Below are 23,037 nucleotides of genomic sequence, written 5' to 3'. Positions count from 1 at the left end.
TGTAAAGTTCTGGTGTACAGTTTTTCTGCCATTTAAGTTTTTTGTTTTTTGTTTTGTTTTTTTTTATCCTTGCTTTGCTATTGTAACAGGCCCCAGGTGTGTGGCCAGTGTGCAGATTATGATATTGTCCTGTAAAGGACAGAGAAAGGATGAGACAGACAACGGGTGATGTGTTTCCTTTTCTCGCTTCTGTCATACTTTAATTTTTAACAAATATGCACTTCACACATAGTCTCCTTTTTCACACACTTTCCATAAACCTAATACTGGGTCACAACTCAACTTAACAAAGTCTCTCTTTGCAATAAACACATTCCTTCCAGTCCATGTTACTATTGCTTTTCATATATAATGAAATTGAACACATAGTTCCTCCAAATGTCCTTTGGTGTAAAGCTTTTAGCTCAAAAAATTGTATTCTCATACATACATCAATGTCCCGTCAGACTAACTGGCAGCTTGCTTACACTGCTAACAAAATATAATGGCAAACACCATGTGAAAAAGACAGAGCCAGGAAATGGTTTTCACATCAACTTTTCAGGTACAGAAACATGAAATAAACACAAGAAATGTTCCTTTAGAAAACATTTAGCATAATACAACATTTCAAATGTACAGGAAGCCTAACCACATGCAGCACATATAGCATTTAAGCTAGCGTTGTTTACCGCTCCTTTTACTGCTCTCAGAGTGACAAAACCAAAATGTCCGGGTGACCAAAGCACACAGTAACACACGCATTAATCATCTAAATCAACATTTTAGCGGTCATAAGTGTGTTTTGGCAAGTTACTGACCTGTAAAGGACAGAGAAAGGATGAGACAGACAACGGGTGATGTGTTTCCTTTTCTCGCTTCTGTCATACTGAAGACGAGATCGGACTGCCCACAGCACCAAGTCTGTCCCATTGAGGAGGCGATGCCCCCTTGTGGCATAATAAGGGTACTGTTACCAACATAAATATTCATCAAATTACCTTAATAAGGCTCATTTCCAAAAAAAATAGTCATATAAAAATCATACACAAATTACCTAATGTGACCACACATTACTGGGTGTCACACACTCCCCTGCAAAATAGAAATGGCTCCTGACATTTAAACTATAAAACATCTCCATCCGAAAGGTCAACACAAAACAACATATTTACAAATACTCAATGCAATAAAGGTGTGGTGTACATGTAGGGGGTGCATGGGTATGAGGCATAAGGTGCAAAACTTGTGGGTGGCGGAGTGAGATAAGGTGTTGTCCATGCAGGTATGTAAGGTGAAGTCAGCGCGGTCACTGCAGCTACAGTGGTGTGAGGTTGCATTGAGGGTTCACCTAGAGTCTCATATGTGAACAGCTGCCTAGGTCGTCTTTCTCTAGATGACCTCCTGACCAGATCGGTTGTGTCTGCTGCTGGGATGGACAAAACTCTCTCCTCCCTAGGGTCTAAAAGCCCATCATCCTCACTAAACATCTCAGGTGGTACTGAATCAACGAGCGGCTGTGTCAAACACTGGCCGTCTTCCTCACCTTCATTGTCATTAACTGGTCCACCATCATGTCTCTGTTCCCTAACAAATACTGGGACATGCCTGTCTGTTTCCACTGGGGCATAATCTGTTTGGGGAACAACAGGTAGGTCATGGTGACTGCTCTGTTGATCTTGTCCTCTTTCTTTCACAGGGACCCTTAACCAATATCCTGTAGTGCTCTCGTCTGAATCAGACCCACTTGTGTCACTTTTGTGTCGTCTTACATTTTTATTACATGATCGGTAATGAATGTGGTTGGGCTGTCTTGGTTTAGTTTGTCTCTTTGAAACATGTTCTGTTGTATGTGACGGAGTCTCTATGGGGAGGTCATTTACCAGTAAAAGCAAGTTGCGGTGGAGAACCCTGGTCTTACACTTGTCTCCTGCTTCAGGATGGACCACGTACACAGGACTACCTGCCACCTGCTCTTTGACTACATAGATGTTTCTTTCCCAGTATGACCTAAGCTTTCCTGGGCCACCTCGCTCAGAGAGATTCCTAACTAGAACTCTGTCCCCGGGGTGCAACATGACACCCTTCAATTTTTTGTCATAATACGACTTGTTTCGAATGCTTGACAGATTACTGTTCTCACTAGCGATCCGGTACGCTTCACTCATCTTTCCAGCCCATTTTTCTGCATAGTTTTTGTGTGACACTTGACTCTTATCACCCATCAGACCAAACAATAGGTCTATTGGGAGACGGGGGTGGTGCCCGTACAGCAAAAAGTAGGGGGAATAACCGGTCGACTCATGTCGCGTACAGTTGTAAGCGTGCACTGTGTGTTGAAGATGGTCTTTCCACCGCTCTTTCTCCTTGTCAGTGAGCGTCCGCAGCATCTGCAAGAGAGTCCTGTTGAACCTCTCAGCTGGGTTTCCCTGAGGGTGATAGGGCGTTGTCCGTGAGTGTCCGATACCTGATTTTTCCCGCAGGGTCCTGAAGAGTTCGTTTTCGAATTCACGACCCTGGTCGTGATGTAATCTGCCTGGGTAGCCAAAGCGTGGGATGAAATCCTCAAAGATGCGATCAGCTGCCGTTCGTCCAGATTTGTTCTTAGTCGGGTACACTTGAGCAAATCTTGTAAAATGATCTACTACCACCAGGATATATTCATATCCCCCGCGACTAGGTTCGAGATGCAGGTAGTCTATACAAACAAGGTCAAATGGCGAGTTTGAGGTGATCGACCCCATCGGGGCACGGACATGTCCAACAGGTTTCTTTTGTTTAACACAAGGACATTTCCTAGTGACATATTCCTCCACTTCCCTTTTCATATACGGCCAGTAAAACCGCTCTCTTGCCAGACACAGGACTCGCTCAGTACCTACGTGCCCCATGTCATCATGGAGGCACTTTAATGCTATGGGCCTGTATTTGTTGGGCAGGACTAGTTGTTGTCTGTCACTAGATTGTCTGTACAAAAGTCCATCGCTTATAAACAGTCTACTCCATTCATGGAGAAGTTTCTTTGCTGTTCTGTTTACTGTTCGTCGGGTGTCACTGGTCAGTACTGCATTTGTCTCTTTTAGTCTTATGATTTCCCCCACTGCTTCATCTTCTCTTTGGGCTTTGGCTAATTCGTCCCTACTGATTGTTGAAAGGGGTGCAGGGGGGTCTTGGTCGGCATTAGTTGCGAGAGTAAGTGCAGCTACCCAAGCCACCTCCCGTTCCTGAGCTGCTCTGGTCCCATTCCAGGTGGCCTGAACAACATCCTGTGATAACCCCTCAGTACACTCTCCTACATACTCATCAATGTTGAGGGGCATGCGAGATAATGTGTCAGCATCTACATTTGTCTTGCCAGGTCTGTACTTTATATCAAACCTGAAGTCGGATAGCTCTCCAACCCAACGGTGCCCAACAGCGTTGAGTTTTGCAGTACTCATCACATAAGTCAATGGGTTATTGTCGGTATAAATAGTGAAGTGTGGGGCGTAGTATAGGTAATCCCTAAACTTCTCGCACACAGCCCATTTAAGTGCTAGAAACTCCAATTTTCCACTGTGCAGATGGTAATTCTTTTCAGCTGGCGTCAGTGTCCTAGAACCGTAGCCTATGACTCTCAGTTTACCATTTTGGTGCTGATAGAGGACAGCGCCAAGACCCCGTTCAGAGGCGTCTGTGTGCAGTTGGAATGGCAGACTGAAGTCTGGGTAGGCAAGAACTGGAGGATTGGTGAGCCTGTTGGTAAGGTGCTCCAGTGCCTTCTGGTGCTCACTAGTCCACTCCACAGCGGTCTTGGAGGAGAGCTGGGGGCCCTTGGTCTTTGCTTGGTTGGGTTGCACAGTTGACACACCAGGTTTGACTTTGAGGAGTTCATACATTGGTTGTGCAATGCGTGAGAAATCCCCAACGTAGCTCCGATAGTAGCTTAAGAACCCCAAAAGACGTCTTACATCACCAACTGTTCGGGGGGTTTTAGCTGTAAGAGACTGCACAGCTTCAAGATCCTTTGGGTCAATGTGCACACCTTCTGCTGAGACCAGGCGACCCACATATCTGACCTGCCTGCGAAACAGTTCACATTTTTCGGGTCTCAACTTCACGCCATGTTTTTGAAGTGCTCTCAAGACTTTTCGAACTCCCTCAACATGTTCCTCAAAGGTTTTGGCATAGCAAAGGATGTCATCCAAATAGGGAATACAACATTCATCCCTGAGCGAGGTAAGCATCTCTTCCATACTCCTTTGGAAAGCCGCAGGGGCGTTGGAAAGGCCAAAGGGTATTCTAACCCACTCATATAACCCCCAAGGAGTTACAAATGCTGTGAGATGTCTTGAGCCTTCTGCTATGAACCCTTGATGGTACGCCTTGCCCTGATCGAGGATGCTGAACCATGAATGCCCGCCAAGTGTGTCAGTCAGATCTTGGATCCGAGGGAGTGGATGCCTGTCAGGGATGGTTTTCTGGTTCAACAACCGGTAATCAACACAAAGGCGCAGTGAACCATCCTTTTTGCGGACGCACACGACGGGGGCTGCATAAGGAGACCTCGACTTAACAATCCACCCTTTTGCTAATAGATCTTGGATGTACTCTTTCACTTCAGCCACCAGTGGCTTTGGCACAGAAGAGTAAGCTTTCTGTACTGGGATTGCGTCTTTGGTGTTAATCGACATTTGTAAGCTTGGAATACAGCCAATATCATCAACATCTTTTGAGAAAGCGGATGACTCCTCATATAGCATTCTACTTGCCATTTCTTTCTGGTCTTTATTAAGATGACTCAAATCAACTGGTGGTTGCCACCTTACTGGAGTGCAGGTTGACTCGGCTGATGACACCCTGATACTCTGAACCTTAGTCTCTGTTTCAGCAGGTGAGTCAGTTTCAACTATTTTTTTTATTGACTGAATGATGCCAATGGGGGATTTTCTGGGCAAAGTGATGTCATGTTTAGTGTGGTTCCCTAGAGGCACAGCTACATAGGGTTGTCTCTCGTTCTGAATTACCAACAATCCCTCACCTAAATCCAACTGCTGCAGTTGCACACAGTTTTCCTCTGGCTCAAACAACACCAATGAGTCAGATGGATCTAGCTGTGGTGGGACTCTACATTTCACCCAGGTTACACCACCAGCAGAGATTACTCTATCTTTCTGTCCTATTCTCAGGCGCCCCTGAGGTGCAACAGTTTTTTTGGTCTGGACAAAATGTACAATAGTCTGGGCTGTCTCTTCAGGGATGGACATGGCTCCCCCAAGCAGCTGAGTGAGAGTGGGGATCAATCTCTCGGGCTTTTCCTGGATCACTACTTCCACTACATTAAAACCTATCAGTGGCATATCCTGAGGTAAGGGACTCACAAGAAATGGCACATTAATCGACAGATTGGGATCCTCATTTCCCGGTAAGTTCACTGTGATGATAACCCACCCCTCAAATGGAATGAGCTCTCCATTCACTGCATACACGTCCAGTTGGGATTTATCCTCCAGAAGCTCTATGAGCTCTGATAGAGGCCGAATGTCAAGATCAGGTAGGTACTTGTCTTTCCAAGACCTATATATTATACTTACTTGAGCCCCGGTGTCTACTAGAGCAGTAACTGCCAGGCCATTAAGGATACACCTAGTTAAAGCTTTCCTGCCTATCAGTTTGGCTATCTGCTCCTGGCTGGAAGGTAGGTGTTCTTGTAAAGGTGCACCAGGTGTTTTCTTACGACAACACCCTTGGTTTATTTTAACTGCTTCAGTTGCTGTATTTTGTTCATTATTCCCACTGGTGGGCTGACTGTCACTAAAGGCACCTTTTGCCTCTACAAGGTGGGACTCTGTAAGAGCTCCGGTTACTGTTTGTCCCTCTGCAGCAACCGGCTTGCGTTTCCCTGGCGCTGAGGGCGTTTTAAGCAACCTATGGCTCTGTGGCCTTCTCCGCCGCAAATAAAACAGTGTCTACAATCCTGCAAGCCCTTTTCCAGACACTTTGGGCAACCATAGGGCCTCTCTTTCCTGTCCATTTGTGGTTTGGCAGACGAGTAGTTACACACTTGGTTCTTTTGCACGGCCTCTGCAAGTGAGTCCACAAGCTTAGTGAGCATCTCCACTTTGTCAGAGAGCTGTTGCACAATGTCTGTTTTGTTCTTTTGCTCAACAGTTTCTTTTTTTGCATTTGGCTGCTTTATATGTTCTGCCTCGACCTGTGCACTATGTGCAGAGGTTTGTTTTGGGCGTAGAGCTGAGCCTAACCTCCGCTGGCGCTCACTCTCATCACTCGTTATTTTCATGACCTGTTTAAGGATCGTTTCATCGGCAACCGTATGATCTGAGAGTAAGGGCTTCAGCTCCCTACGAATGTCGTTGTGTTTGTGCCCTATTCCTTGATACACTGTGTGCAGGAATACACCTTGGACTGTGTCTGGGTTATACTTCATCTCTGCTTCGGATTGTTTTGATAAGAACAGGATTCTTTGCTTGAGCCCGATAACGCGATAAAGAAACTGCTGAGCGGTTTCATGCTCTTTCTGCTTGGCACAAATTAGCTCTTGAAATAGTTCTGTGCTATTTCTCTCACCTAAATGTGACTGCAAAAATCTTTTGAGCTCAGCTACCGTCATATCTTCCTTGTTGACAAGCATATCTTTGAAATCTCCTGGCTTTATTATTCTTAGTACACCTCTTACGATCTCAGTATCTGTGAAGTTGTCTTTTACTCCCTCCTCAATCTGCCTACATACGCTGTTATAGCTTATGTCAGACGAGTGGTCCCCAATTTGGCCTCCCTGAACTTTGAATTCACGTCTTTGTATGAAGGAGAGATCTTTGAGGGACACTACCTGCTCTGAAGCGTGGTGTGAGGTACCATCTGACCGTGTACTGCTATGAGAGGGAGCAATGTTTGGTGAGGTAGGCTGTGCAGGTGTCGGTTGTGCTGTGGTCTGTAATGTTATGTTTGCATATTGGAGTAGTTTTTTACTCAAATCTTCATAATTCAAAAGCATTTGCTGGACATTATCCGGCACAACATTAGCATTACTCAGCGTGTTAGCCTCAGCGGCTGTAGTAGCAGCAGGTTCACTTACTGTAGTGGTTGCTAATGGACTGACTGTGGCTGCCTGGGCTAACTCAGCGGAAGGAGAAGTGACAGGGTTAGACACTGGCTCTGCACTTACACTTGTGTCAACAGGTAGTATGACATCACTATTTGACTGTACAAGTCCATCAATCACATCTTTCAGGGCCAGTAGTTCACCCATCCCCATGTCCTCTGACTCTATTAGGTTCTTGCTGTACATGAAGGCATTGATATGTTCAAAGCACCCCTCTGCATCTTCACTGGATAGCTCTGACGTGTCCCTGCTTGGAAGTGGACCAATTTGATCAACAATCTGGAAAAGTTTACCAGGCGACAGGGAGAGCAGGCTCTGTTTGATGCTCCACACCAGGTTCTTCCTCTCTTTGTTGGCCATGGCAATGTCTCCTCCAGTCCCTTACAGATGGTCACTCAGCTCCCGTCTCAGATGCTCCTCAGCTCTCTGCAGCCAGCAGCTCCCAGGAATGCAGCAACAGCTCCCCTTCAGGTACCAGCACCAGGCATGCGACCACTAGCTCTGTCTCTTGGTTGTAGGTAAGTGGAATTAAGGATCAACTCCTGGACAGCATCAGGAGCCGATCCCGGACGAGCCCCCAAGAATCTGTAACAGGCCCCAGGTGTGTGGCCAGTGTGCAGATTATGATATTGTCCTGTAAAGGACAGAGAAAGGATGAGACAGACAACGGGTGATGTGTTTCCTTTTCTCGCTTCTGTCATACTTTAATTTTTAACAAATATGCACTTCACACATAGTCTCCTTTTTCACACACTTTCCATAAACCTAATACTGGGTCACAACTCAACTTAACAAAGTCTCTCTTTGCAATAAACACATTCCTTCCAGTCCATGTTACTATTGCTTTTCATATATAATGAAATTGAACACATAGTTCCTCCAAATGTCCTTTGGTGTAAAGCTTTTAGCTCAAAAAATTGTATTCTCATACATACATCAATGTCCCGTCAGACTAACTGGCAGCTTGCTTACACTGCTAACAAAATATAATGGCAAACACCATGTGAAAAAGACAGAGCCAGGAAATGGTTTTCACATCAACTTTTCAGGTACAGAAACATGAAATAAACACAAGAAATGTTCCTTTAGAAAACATTTAGCATAATACAACATTTCAAATGTACAGGAAGCCTAACCACATGCAGCACATATAGCATTTAAGCTAGCGTTGTTTACCGCTCCTTTTACTGCTCTCAGAGTGACAAAACCAAAATGTCCGGGTGACCAAAGCACACAGTAACACACGCATTAATCATCTAAATCAACATTTTAGCGGTCATAAGTGTGTTTTGGCAAGTTACTGACCTGTAAAGGACAGAGAAAGGATGAGACAGACAACGGGTGATGTGTTTCCTTTTCTCGCTTCTGTCATACTGAAGACGAGATCGGACTGCCCACAGCACCAAGTCTGTCCCATTGAGGAGGCGATGCCCCCTTGTGGCATAATAAGGGTACTGTTACCAACATAAATATTCATCAAATTACCTTAATAAGGCTCATTTCCAAAAAAAATAGTCATATAAAAATCATACACAAATTACCTAATGTGACCACACATTACTGGGTGTCACACTATCAAAAGTCACCATTTCACGTCAGACTCTTCAGATAGTTCAAACTGACAGCAGTGTTAACATGCTGTCCACTTACTGTGACTGGCTCAGTTAGAAAGTTTGATTTCTCTGGTTGACTTTTCTTCCATAGAGAAACCTGTACAGATGGTGACATTAGTTTATTATTGTGTAATAACTTAAACATGAGATCATATGCAGCAGCCCTCCTCGATGGCTCTGGTACATGCACTCTGTGGTCTATTAGAAAATCTTTTATCTGAAGAACCACAGCACTGTTAAAAATAAGATTTGCGGTGACAAGTGTGGGATCAGGGTTTTTTTTTACGGGCTGAACTTAAGTCTAAAAATGAAACTTTTTCAAACAGAAGATGGGAGTGCTCTTGCTCTTAAATCAATACTTGAAATAGCTTCTGATTTCTTGGAGACAGGCACAATATGGGAACTTTAGACCCTTGTACAATGTGACTATCCAACAAATGCTGAGCAGTAAGTCGTCTCAGACGTGGTGCTTACTCAGACTGTGACTGTAGCATTGTGTATTTGAACATTATAGTGCCAAAAACTGCTAATTTCACTTGATGACATCTTCCTTTTCATCTTGTCCACTGTAAGTATGATAGACACAAGTGATCATTTTATTTTTTATTTAATAGGTGAAATTGTTTTCTTGTTGTGTTTTCTTTTTGTGTTTTTTTTTTCCCAGCCCTGGTCTGGCTGCAGTCCTCCAAATTGCTCTTAACATGTCTAATATTTTGCAGTGATTCAAAAAGGTCTGATTCTCTTCACCTGATGAAGTGAATACAAAATGGTTGTTAAGCCTGATAATGATGTCACTATTACAACTCAAAGAGAAAAAAAAGAGACAAAATATATTCTGTATGTGCTGTATCTTCAGTATAAAACTGTTGGTATCATTTGCCATCAGAAACCTGTATGTTGCTGGGATGCAGTTGACGCGTTGGTAGAGCACGACACTGCTAGAGTGCAGTTCTTACCATGTTGATGATGATAAATGATGTATTCCATGCTGTCACATCAAGCGTAGAATCATACTGTCTTTTAAAATGTTCTCCACACCTTGCGCGACATGTCTATGTCGTACATAAAACAGTCAAAATAAGAAAAGTGATCGGGAATTTTCGGATTTATTTTTCATATTGTTTCATATATGAACTCTAACATGATTAGCTGAAGTCATGCTGCTTTGAGAGAAATTGCGTTTGCTTTGCTGGGATTTTTCTACTTCACAGAACTGATGAATTAAACCACACTCTGTGTTCACATGCACAAAAAGATTGTAAAGATAATGTCGTGTGTTGTATGCCTAATCCATTATCAGACAAGTTTGCATGGCTGTGTTCGTGGCTTTAATGTGATAATTATTGAAACGTTAGTATGTACAAGCTGATGTAGTCCTGGCGGGTGCACCACTCCGTTTAACCCAGCCTGGTCACTGTGTTATTCTACACTGAACAAAAATATTTTTGTTCAGGGTAGAAAAGCAAACTTCCACAGGAAACTGGTAGATGATTATATAACACTCTCTCATCTGCGGCCTTTTGAGAAGTCATTTGAAAGTGACCAAGCTCCCTGAAACAGTGATTTACCAAGCCACAGGGATGAGTCTACATGAGGTGTGTCCACAGGGGGAGAAGGACAGATGGAGGCAAAGATAGAGACGAAGGGAGCATAAATGGGAGGAAAGCTGACCCTTCATTTTCTCTCTGAGCAAATTTATATTAGGGTATAACCACAATAGTGCCTTAGCTCCTGCTGCACCCAGACATTTTCTTGACAGCAGCAGTTTGTACATTAACGCTGCATTTGTGTAACCCCGTCCACTCCTTCCGGTGGAAAGTTGGTTCTATGCATCAAGAGTGTGTGCAGCTGCTGTTAAAGCTGTTATACCTTGCTTTGCAACCAAAAGAAGCACAATAAATATATCTAAATAAATCTACAATGCAAAATGGCCACTGGAGGATGTTCCTCCTCCCTGAACCTGTTACTTTTTCTGTCTGTGCCTTCAAAGTTGTTGGCAAATCTGGAATATAAAGTAAGCTGTTGTATTTAGAATTCAGATAATGCAAAAGTTTGAAACCTACAAAGTTATTTAGACTGATTAAAGAAGTAATACTCCCTTTGTTGGAACGGTGGACTTCCAATCAAAAAAGACTTACAAAAAAATAGTGCAGCGGCAACATTACGTATTTAATTGAACACCTCTGCTCCCCTGGCAGTGCGTGTAATTAAAAGTTTCATTGGCTAATCAGACAGAACAAGGTGTTTTGCTATGTTTTATATTTCCAATCATGTTTGCCTGGTATTATTTGAGCACATTTTGCCGGTGCATTCAGTTTTCGTTCCCAATGGATTTGGATTAATAAGATTCTAAAATAAAGTGTCTCGAGAATCACTTAGTTGGAGTGCTGTTTAGTAATTGCACTATGATAGCCCCCGGTGAAATGTACGGTGAAAGGTTTTGTTGGTTATTAATTTTTTTAATGTTCTTTTGTAAATATTAGCGGTGAAGCAGCCAGAGAGGCGCCTCCACATGTAAACAACTTTTATTTCACCAGGTCATCACTGTCCTGGCAATAGCAGAACATGTGATGAGCGCCAGGAGGGGGTCCCAGAGTTCACATGGAGTATTGTGGCTGCCGGGGACCTGCGGGAGGAAAGGAACGAGAGAGCCGAAAAGAAGTCAAGAAGTCCCCAGGGGTGGGAGGAAGGTAAGAGCGAAGGTATCACATTTGTCAACAAACTTCAAGCCTTTAATATTCTCTGCTCATGTTGAACTTGAATGCATCATCCATTCATTTTATTTTTTTTTTTTCAGTTTTGCTGTGACAAGCTTTTTTGGGTGCTGTGCAATATTTGGTGTCGCTTAAAACTATCTTTTTAATTATGTCAATGCAGAAACAAATCACTAAACAATCTCACTTTGATACTTTAATCCAGCCTCACATTTGAATACCGGAATGAAGCCGTAGTTTGCTGTTGGGTATTATTGAGATATTACTTTTCATAAGGTTTTCTCAGGTGAAGAGCTGAATATGGTTTACTGAGCCAGTAGTCTGCAACATCATGTAGGCCCCTGCCTCCAAATCTTCCATATCCTCCAGCATCATTCATTTTCATACCTTGGAAGATGAGAAAACAGTTTCTGTCATCTTATCTCCGGAGGTGATGGTGAAATGGAGGGAGACAGAAGGGTCTATTTATTTCCTTAACTGTTTTTTTTTTTTTCCCCCTATCATGAGCCACAAGACTGAGAGCAGATGGGTGGAGTGCTGGATGAAATTGGAAAAAGTGAAATATATTGACTGGTAGGAGAAAGGAGTTAGTGTGAGTGGACTGGCAAAATGATTGATGCCAGTCCTGTATATGTAGTTTAACTTGTAAATGAAGGCAAAGCGTGCTTGCGTGCGTGCATGCGTGTGTGCGTGCGTGCATGTGTGTGTGTGGTCTTGTGTGAGCTCAGTGGCTGGGAGTTAATGTAATTTCTGACACTGAAGTAAAAATAGCTACGGTTCAACACCCAGCAGTACAAAAAACTAACAAAGCATCCTTTGATTTCTGCCTGCCATTATTGTTGACTGTATGTATGTTACTTGTGTGGCACATAACTTGTACTGTAAATAACTTCAGCCTATATTTATTTAAAAGTACGCTAGCTTGTTTTGAGTTCAAGGTGTCTTCATCCCCACCAAGTTTAGCCTTTGTTGTATAAACATTTCCGCCTCACCTTTTACTCCTGTCTTAATTATCCTCAGTGTCTTGTATTTCATGATATTTGCACGCATTAGGAGACATTATCTATGAAGCAATGTAATAAAAGCGGTCTTAGCAGTCTTTTCCCTGAGCATTTAGCAGGCTGCATTTATATGTGCAAAAAAAAAAAAAAAGGAGAAAAAGAAGCTGATCGTGATTGAAAGTAGGTGACACACAGTACAAAGGAAATATATGTGCATAATCATGTTCAAGCCCTCACTTAGCCACAATACAGTTGGCGTGTTTTGAATAATTGAGCTGGGCGAGCTGCTGTCTCCACACATTTCACTGGCACTTGCAGTTTAAAAGGGATGGAAATAAGGGATGAATACTTAATGGCTGTGATCAGTGGAACTGCTAGAGCTGTTTTCTACGGTACAGTAGCTAACTCTTCGGCTGTAACATGTTCAACTATGACAACTATAAACTGGTAAACAGTGTTTCTTTTAATCCAGAGATGGCAGGAGTTGGGGCTAAGATGTGGTGACAGAAGTTGATGAATCACTGAGGTTGCCAAGATCAAGCACAAGTCCAGCTACCATCAACAGGCTTTATTAGTGATATCTTCATACCTCCGTGCTGCATACAGTGACGTCCACTAATGAATTATAAATGCTCTTTGTAGTGTAAAGATTAAATATTGCCACACCACTGCTGGAACTGGAACTGGAACTAGAAGGTTGCATTCCCACCGTGGCTGTCTGCGATGTTGAATTTGTCGATATCTCGTAGATCCCATTAGGATTTGGCTGTGATTGAAGTTTCTGCGATGGATGCGAGGAATGAAATGTGGCTTTAATGCACACGTTGTCAGTCATTATCATGATGTCCCTGGCCATCAGTGGCATGTGACTGCGACACACAGTGCACCCTGCTCCTCCCCTAAGGCTAATATGTGGGGGCAGTTGGCCACATTAGCGCTCTGGGTAAAGTAAGTAATGAGAGACAGCATGAGGCGACGGTGCCCTCGGAAAGGCAATTAGCATAAAAGATCATGCTTAACATTTAGATCAAGAAAAATCACAGCAGTAATCTTGGATCGCTCTGACACTCTGTTGTTGAGTGAAGTGCCTTTCCACTGTGGATGACTAACCGGTGGGGACATGCTGCAGCAACTGTCCATGAACGTAAAGGTTGAGCAATATACATCCGCTCAATCAAACTATGCAAAAACTTTTCCAGTGTCAAATGCTCCTTCTGTGGCACTAATCGAGTTGAGTGAAAATGAGTCACCTCTGTCGAGTGCAATCTAGAGAGATTTTGAATCAGGGCAGCGTTGAAGAGGCGAAACAAAGACAGAAAATGATTTAAATGTATTTGGCTTCTGTCTGTGCGGAGCAGGTCATCTCAATTCCATGTCTGCCCCCAATGTCTCCTGCCAAAGACATTGTGAATATGATTACACATTGATTCCTCACTCTCCCACATACAGAATAAAGAAGCATGAGTTGGAGCTGACTGGCAGGAGGGGATATCCAGTAGGACGCTGTTTGCTGGAGCTGATGATTTGTTTGTTTGTAATTGAGTGGCCCCAAGGCTGCCTGTCATCTGCTAACTCAGGGAGTCATCTGGATTTTTTTTTTTTTTTGCTGGGCTGAGCATTACAGGAATCAGGATAAAAAGTCCAAATGCAGAGGGAGCTCTGGCTTACAGAGGCTAATGTTCTTATCTACAGTGGTTTTAATGTTGGGAGTTAAGGCAAACACAGGAATCCCATTCTTTGCATTTAAAACAGTGGTTCACCAACGCTCACAGACTTTGAAGGAACAGCATATAAACACAAGTCTGAAAAAAACAGTATACAAATAGAAGAGAAAGAAGAACATTTAAAAAGTACTTTGAATTATGACTCAGAACTGGAGACATAACTTATCTCTCCTCCCTGGCAAAATGTCTGCAAGAGCTATTGTGAAATTTCAACTGGTATTCTATGTTCAGTATGCTACAATAATTAGTATATTAATAAAAAGCTACCATAAAGTAAAACAAAACAAAAGAATGCCCCATAAAAAGCACCCATGTTCTTTTCTCATACTCTCATACTACTCATTTTTGAGCTTTGTAGAAACATGACGGCGCAAAATGATAGACTTCTTCCACTTCCTCTGCAGCTACATATAAAGGGCTCACTCTGAGGGATTGAAAACACAACATGTCTTAGTTACAGATTTCTTATGTACTTAAGAAACCATAATTTTGATTATATTGCATTTCTGCTGGTAGTTCCCCTCTTAATCAACCGCATAGGACCTTTGAGCTGAGCAGCCATCATGGCAGTGGGGACTGAAATCGTGTCTGCAGCTCTCAGGTATAGAATTTGGTGACGATAGGTAGTTCTTTCAATGGTAGACGGGATCAACACTAGCGTGTAAAAATGCCCACACATGAAGGAAGGGTAGCAACCATTGCGTGTGGCTGACATAAAGTTTGCTTTTGGCGAACTTGGCAGGCACAATGACTAGCTGACGATCCTTCACCAGTTACTTACATACAAACTGTTAAGAGGCACTGCTGTTTTGGCTCAGTCACTATCTGCTCTTGGGAGGAGCATGTACACAGCAACATGGAGCTAAGTGAAAGATGCTGCCCACAAACTTTAAAGTGCTTTTTATCGGGGGCCGATGTGAGACCCTCTGGGAATACCCTGCTGAGCCCTTTCATAAGGACGGAAGCGCCTGGGTTGAACCTTTCCTCGCACGGTCCTGAAGATAAATTTGCAAAGAACACTGCAGGTGATCGTTATTTAGTAGGAACTCTGCAAAAAGTTTCTCTAAGTTTGATTTAAAATGAGCCAGACAAAAACTTTGACCTGTACCCTGTGAGATTGCATCTGGACAGATCAATGTTCCACTTGCCACTCAGACAGAGGAAAGCCATCCAGTGCCTTTTCTGTACCCAGAAGCTTTCTTATCTGAGCAAATAATTATGAACCATTACCTTCGGATGAGGGGCAATTTGTTCTACGTACCTGTTTTGGAGCTGAAGCATAATGGCCCTGGAAAGACAGTGCTCTGGGTTTGACCCCTCCATCTGCAACCCGACATGTTAAGCATTGCAAAACCAGGGAACAGGAGAAATGGCTGCCTGAATGGCAACAAACTTGGCCTGTCAGACCCGTGTGTGTGGGTGGGACTAAAAAAAGAGCAGCCAACCATTAAGAATTAAACAGTTGTCTTACGAGTAGAAAACAAAATGTGGCTTACCCGGAACGCTGAGGTCGACTAGAACAGACTGAACCGATGTAGGGAACATTGTTTGTTAGCTACTCTAACCTGTGACCCGTGACCTTTTGTCCATAACAGACTCTCTTTTCATATATATTTCAAACGACACACTGTATAACAATTCCAGTGTTTTGTGCAATGCACTGTACCATAAAACATGTGGCAGTATGAATTATGATTTTGTTTTAAATGTGATGTTGTTCCTAACATAAAGACAGTCCATATGGAGACAGAATAATAGTCATGATATAACATATACACATAATGCTAACTGCTGTCCAATATATTATAAGAATACATAAGTTACGTTTCCGGTTTCAGCATTTTTAAACAACATACTTACACATTAATTGCGACATTGCAGGCTTACAGAGACAGCAGGGTCAAAACATATTTTTTGTATGATGATATAAAAAACCCAACATGGAAGACGTGGAGGCTAACCAGAAACCAGACGGGAGCTAGACGTTTATGACTTTGACTACAGCACGTAAGAAAAACTTCACTTATGTCTTTGTCCCACCCATGTCACTCATAATAGTAAAGCTCTCACTTTTGATATGACTGGATGAAGAAGAATGTATTCATTAAAACATAGTCAGGAATAGATTTCGCCTGCATGGCTGATATGGCACACCAAATGTCTCTTCCACATGAGTTCCAAATCTCCTCATCCCTCCTCATGTAACCAGGATATGCTAACAGAAATGCTGCTTGTACCTGGGAAACCAAAAATGCTTTAAGTAATGTCAGTAAAGAGTAAGCTTGCACATATAAACAGTGTGAGTTAAAAGTATAACAAGGCTACTCGCTCATTTCCAGAGGGAGTCATTTTGACGTCAGATGAAATATATCAGGATAAGTTGTTGTGTCGTGTTGCTCGATGCTAGCATCATGTTGTTCACCAGCATTTAAACAGTGGGGAGTCACTCAGTCATTATAAGGAAATGAGGAGAGGATAATGGAGTATAACTTACAGCATGGTGCAGGAGTTTGATGGTAAGAAGGGCAGAGCACCTTATGTAGGTTAGGGGAAAATGAGAATAATGCACTTTACACCGAAAAACTTCATACAGCAGGAATGTACCTTAGGGAAATGCGTTTCTTTATGGGTGGAAGCTAAGAGAGGTGGTGTTCTGATTAGCTCGGTATCAAGGGAATATCTTGCTGGTGCTGAAGGTTAAGGGCCAGGTAACCTGATGGGTCAGTGTGTTAAAAATCACACTGCCTTTATCTTGTATGGAGTAAAAGTGCTGCTGCACAGCTCTCTGATCATGACAGTTATTCAGATCTAGTCAGCCATACATATCTTAGTGTTAGTGTTACACAATAGTCTGTCCTGCCGGGCTGCACTGAACAGTGTGGCGACAGAGCCCTCGTACGTACCTCCCATAGCTTTGGGTCAGTATACTCCTATAGCAGTATAGAATCGCTGAAAGAAGACTAATAGAGCAAGACGTAAAACATTGCATGCCAAATGCATCTAGTTCAGAGATTCCAAGAGAAATTACTGGTTTCTTTGTATGAAGTTGGACCCCAGGAATCCCTCCACTCCTTTTCCTTTCAACGTTCATTGCTCAGACACATCAGCCCACTTGGAACCTCAGTGCTAACGAGGTGATATGGATTATCCAAGGCTGATTTTCTCTTTCCATCAATGAGAAAACCTTGAAGGCTCCCCTGAGCCCAGAGGTCGGTACACCATGGAGACCCAGGAGAGGCTGAAATACCAGTTTCTATTGCACCTTCTAACCTCTCACCCCTTTGTACTGCATGTCAACAGGGAACCCAACAATCGTGCCATTGTCAATAATCAAGCACGTTGCCCACCCTTCGACCCTGCTTCTTTAATGAACTGCCCTGCACTATAAAAGCAAGGTCAACAGAGTGCATCAGCACTACATCGAGTTCATCACTTTTTACTTGCTCTTTCTTTTCAATGATATTTTACTACTCCGACTGCCTGCCTGTTTCAACTTAATTACCAAATCACCTCAGCGTGGTTTTGAGGTTTTGGTTTTGTCTGTCTCGTGAAAAGCTGATTTTTTTTTTTCTTTAGAATTGTTGATTCATGAAGTAGTTGGTTTAATTACATTTAATTGCTATAAAAAAAACACACAATTTAGTGTCAGAAGCATCATGTATCTCTCTGTAAATTGATCAGCACTTCACTCAAACAGAGGCTGACACTCCCCCGGGCAAGCGATCTCCAGGGATAATAATTACCTGTGTAAGTTATGGAGAAGCTGTCATTCTCTATTCTCACACTCTCTCTTGTGTTTAATGAACTACAGTTAAAAGGCAAATAAAACAGAAGGAAGCAATTACAAGGACAGCACACCTTTCAAAGACAGAAAAAAGAAATCTCATTATCTCAACGTTCATTCTAATGTAATTAGGATGCAGTCTGTAGACTATCCAATTAGTATTCCTGTGTTACATTGTTGACATCTCTTCCAAAGCGTGTGTATTGTGTATGGATGTATTTGTGTATTGTTTTGTAACCGAGCGTACAGCCTCTGGTTCCAATTGTCACAAATGCCTTAAGGGGGAAGGAACATGGAATTATCCAGGCAATCTGTCTTTGCTGTCCCCTGTGATATGCATTATTAAGTCACAATAAAATGACTAATTTGTCAGAGAAGTCAGTGCATTGTGGCAGTTTACTTGATTTTCTAGCCATAACAGAACACTTTGACTTATGGTAGCATGTTAGATAAGCACTACAGAACTTTTCATTTGTGTGCCAAGCACCTTCAAATTATGGAATTCTGAACCCGGTTGGCCAATTACTCTTGCATTTATTTGCCATGAGGCCACAGGAATGTATTTCATGCTATGAACTTATTTTAACTGCCAGACGCTTCTCACTTAGTCTTGAGTGGATCATCGATCCATAAAGGTCAGATCGATTGGTTTCTTGAGGTCCACTGTCTTCCATTCTCACTCCTATACCCATATCCTGCCTACTGCCAAGATATCTGTCCTTACTCAATCAATCAGCCTATTGATCCTGGCTCAAACATGAGGGCAATGTGGATGTGTGTGTGTAATGTTGAAGTGAGCAGGCTCAGACCCATATCCATCCATGGAATTACCTGGGCTTGGCTAAATTGTGCACTGGAGCTTAACTCATTTGTACAACTGAGGTAAACCCATGCCAGCAGCTGTCCAGAGAACCAAGTTCCTGGAGGTCAGCAGCTGAAGTGAATAAGCTGGGCAGAGAGCCGGGGTGTTTGGCGCCTGCAGTGGGGTATGTGGGTCTCCCCAGAATTGTTCCACCTGTGCAGCAGCTGAGTTACGTTTGATTAATTACACTCTTTTAATGGTGTCTCCCTGAAGGCTCCTCTTTTGGTGAGGGAGCATCGACCAGATCACACACACTTTCGTCCCACACAACGCGCATACATTGACACACACACACACACAGTCACATACATCCTTCGACGGTGCATGGCAGTGCAGGACTCCCCGTGGCTGTGATCAGACACATTTCTGCTTTCACTGGGGACCTGCAGAGGTGTGTGGAGGGTTTGATTCATCCTCCATCTTGGCCTGGGTTCTTGCTCCAGTTCCCCTGCTGGTCTTTGAAGCATCTCACATCAGAAATACTTGTGTGTTTTCGAAGCTGTCTTGTAGTTCTGGTACTTTGTACGCTTTTTCCTCCTTCAGTTTCTTTCACATCAGGCTTTCGAAGCAAAGACTCAGTGACAAATGGTACCCTTTTGTGTAGCTCATTCTTTCCAGGTTTAGTAACATCCTCACAGCAAAATGCAGTCTCTTCACTGTTTACAAATGAGACCTAGATAAAGCTGAAGCTCTACATTTTTTTTAAAACCCTCACCTTTGTTGAAGGCTTGTTTGTGCAGTACAGCAGTACATGGCGTCCTTCCAGTGAAAACTTAAAAGTAACATCTGCACTTGAGTTTTCGGTGCTTGGTGTATGTTGTGGGTAGAAAACACATTAAATGACTGAGAGGAGATGAAACAGAGGAGGAAAACAAGCTGCATTGTTCAAACACCATTCTTCCATTGTTTCCCAATGAAATAGTGAAACAGGAAATATACTAATAATCGACACAGGGATTTTGAAGATGAAAATTTGCTTGGTTGTAAAGCTGTGCGCTAGTGTTGTTTGAAACTGTTCTGAAAACAGGTTATCTTCCGGCCTGCTCAGTGCACCCGTAATGTAATAACACAACTGATAAGAAATGCAGAGAAGCAGAGATAACAGCAGAAAAGACACCACAGACAAATGTCACAAGAAAGAAAAGTAGATTTCATATGTGATCAAACCTGTGAGGAAGGTAAGGTGATATGGGAGCAGCGAGGAGGAATGGAAAATGATTTATGGCTGCTTTAGTGTCTGGAGTTTATCACATAGACATTGCTGTATAGATGGGAAGAAAGCTTTACTATTAGCATTACTGGTGTGGCACCAGCACGGAATAAAGAAATTATTTTCAATTTTGTAAAAAACTGATAATGAAAACAAGCAGTCTACAACAGCTTATGAAGATTTGGTGTGGGCATTGTTGTGCATGAAATGGGAACATGAAGCACCGGCATTCACATGTATATGATGTCATTTAATGAAGCCTATGCATCTGCAAGTTGTGTCTTTTTCTGTGTGTAAATAAAGTAGATTGAGTTTTACTCACGTTGCTTGATCCCACATCTTCTAGCATACTGATGTTTTTGCCGGAATCATGTTAACTGTTTTTACGATCATGGCTGTGTGATGAAATTAGGGTTGTCACAAGAACCAATACTTCGATACCAATTCGATGCCGACACGAAAAAAATAATTTGATACCTGCTTTTTTCTGGTACCGTCACAACCGAATATACAACTTTTCACTCAGCGAGCCGCGACGACTCTTGGCGGAACTGACGGGGACAGTATACGCGTGTGAGCAGCACAGAGCAGTCAGCGGCACTGAAGAAGAAAACCTGCCGTCTTAGAAAAAAATGGCTTCAGCAAATGAGAGTGAAAGCACAACACGTCGGCTCGTCGACAAGACAGGTACTAAGAGTCGCGTCTGGAAATGTTTTGCATTCAAAGTGGATAAATACGGAGCAATTCTAGACTCAAACAAGCCGACATGCAAGCAGTGCCTCAGAAGTTTTCAAGCGAAAGGAGGAGGCAGGTCAAACCTGGCCAGACACCTCAAAGACAGGCACCCCGACTTGTTTAGAGAATTCAATTCGTGGTATCAAATTAGTCTCGAGAATCGTGGAAATTCACAGGTGTTGGTACCGACTACTGAAATTCTGGTATCGCGACAACCCTAGATGAAATGCTCACATTAGTCAATTAACCAATATACATTAATCATGCAAATGATTAACAACAACAACAAAAAAAGAATTTGAACTAATGATATCACAAGATGAAAAATCGTGGGGTCACCAGCAATTTCCCAATACATCCTGGGGATGACATGAGTGCCCGTAGGTTCAGTGCGATAATAGATGTGTGGATGCCTGTGACATGAGCCAAAGTTGTATATGGACAGACCTTGTCATCCATAAAGACATGCTGCTGGAATGGCTAAAAATGGTCAGATTTGAAAGTAATTCATTACCTCTGCCCAGGAGGGTTCTGTCATCACCTGTGGATAGTTATGTGTTTGTTGGTTAAGGCTTAGTTAGTTGGCTGCTATTTATGAGAGAGTACAAGCTAAGGCAGAGCCTAATAAAAATGTATTATTTCTCTACAATGTAATGGAGATTTCATTTTTAAACTGTGTTATAACTCTACACTGTGTAATGGAATAGATTCTCAATATAAATTGAGTTCTGGCAACATGGTGATAGTGTAATTTTATTTCAGGTGCTACACTTTCACTTCAAGCACTCTTGTTGAATGATGTTGAACTGCTTATCAATAGCAGTAACAGTAAGGACTGTTTACTGTAAGTTTTTAATGTCGATGTAAGTAATTGGGAATTTATGTTCTAATGAAAACTTTCTGAGAGTTGTTTGTGTTTAGCACAACAGAGGGAGGATTAAAATTAGTTGACAGGTTTTAAAGTCAGCTCTTGCCTTTAAAAATGCATTAACACTGCATTCCCCTCTATTGTTTGAATTATGTGGCTATGGTTGAATTAATTAAAAACACGAGTTTGTGTGCATGTGCCTTTGTGTATGTGTATAGGCACACAATTCATTTGTCATACTTGGCTGGTTTGTTATTCATTGTCATCAACTTCTTAAAAACAAGTCAAATGCTGCTGAGAGAAAGTATTCCTGCTCTAAGCTCCTCTGCAGATTATTTATTAAACAGCTGCATTAAAACAATGTTTTTCTGTGTGATGAACTGTGTTGAGGGGACTCTGTTGTCAAGGGCCTCTGCAACAGCAAAGAGCTCTGGCAAAGTTCCGCTGGATTCTTAAACATATACGTGGGCGGGTCAAAGAGCAGGGCTGGTCACAGGGGCAGTGGTCTGATTGATGCTTAAAGTGCCACTGATCCCTCCCAAGCACTTCATTGGCTGAAACTTGAAAGATTTGTAACTTCATAGATTGGTTGATTAGACCCACAAGTCAACTTCAAGCCCCTCTTCTACCTTGGACATTTGGACATAGGGATTGAGGGATCTCGTCCTTGTCCTCCCAATAAATGACATTGTCTGGTTGTTGTTTGCCTGAATTTTTTGTTTGACTTTTCAAAGACAATTCTGTCCCAAGTTGTTTTCCTTTAATATAGGTTTTATGGTTTTTCTTTTTTTTTTCATTTATAAATATACTAGTTCCTCCCCTGAGCCAGGATAATATATTGTCATATGGTGGAATTTAGCTCACTCCATATACATAAACGCCACCCTGACAGTATTAGATTAATTTATAGTGTATTTTCCACAAGACACCATGATCCCTGACCACACTGGTGGTCACAATACGCTGGCGTCACAGTGCCAAAGGGCACCTCTGTCAGATGCTTCCGATTCTGTTTCAGCTACATGAGTGAGTGTCTTTTTCCTCTGTTGAGATTAAGCAGACCAAGACAAGCACATCAGAATTGGAGTGGGCGTTGCTAAACAAACATCTTGATCTTTCTTCAGTCTGTATATACATAAATGTTGGACATAACCCTAAAAGAACAGTCTGTTTTGATGTGCTTGCGTGTTGCTAGCATACTGCTTCAACTAAAATGTTAGATTCCTGCAAGCTGGTGTGATGGGCAAATCTGAACGGGTTACAGAAACATCTTGTTGATCTTTCTTTTGTTCTTATGTCAACTGCAAGCTAATATGATATACTACTTTTAATTCATTATACTTTAAGCCGTATTATGTTATACTTTTTATCTGAAAGTAACAACTTTAAAATGTAACTTCACATACATGCACATACATGTTTGCTTCAAGATGCACGTTTTTAAG

General features: G+C 42.4%; 1 protein-coding gene across 2 annotated transcripts in view; it reads left to right on the top strand.

Annotated features, from left to right (window-relative positions):
* Positions 1–23,037, top strand: part of alk (ALK receptor tyrosine kinase) — a 352,676-nt gene that overhangs the window by 153,164 nt on the left and 176,475 nt on the right. The window contains exon 3 of one of the 2 annotated variants that reach the window (XM_030391467.1): positions 11,232–11,396. In XM_030391467.1, coding sequence (XP_030247327.1) covers positions 11,232–11,396 — 165 coding nt within the window. The remainder of the gene's footprint in view (positions 1–11,231; positions 11,397–23,037) is intronic. The other variant, XM_030391468.1, reaches the window with a different exon arrangement.

Source organism: Sparus aurata, chromosome 16 (assembly GCF_900880675.1).
Source record: "Sparus aurata chromosome 16, fSpaAur1.1, whole genome shotgun sequence".
Classification (NCBI taxonomy): Eukaryota; Metazoa; Chordata; class Actinopteri; order Spariformes; family Sparidae; genus Sparus; species Sparus aurata.
This window is presented reverse-complemented; position numbering and strand designations above follow the sequence as displayed.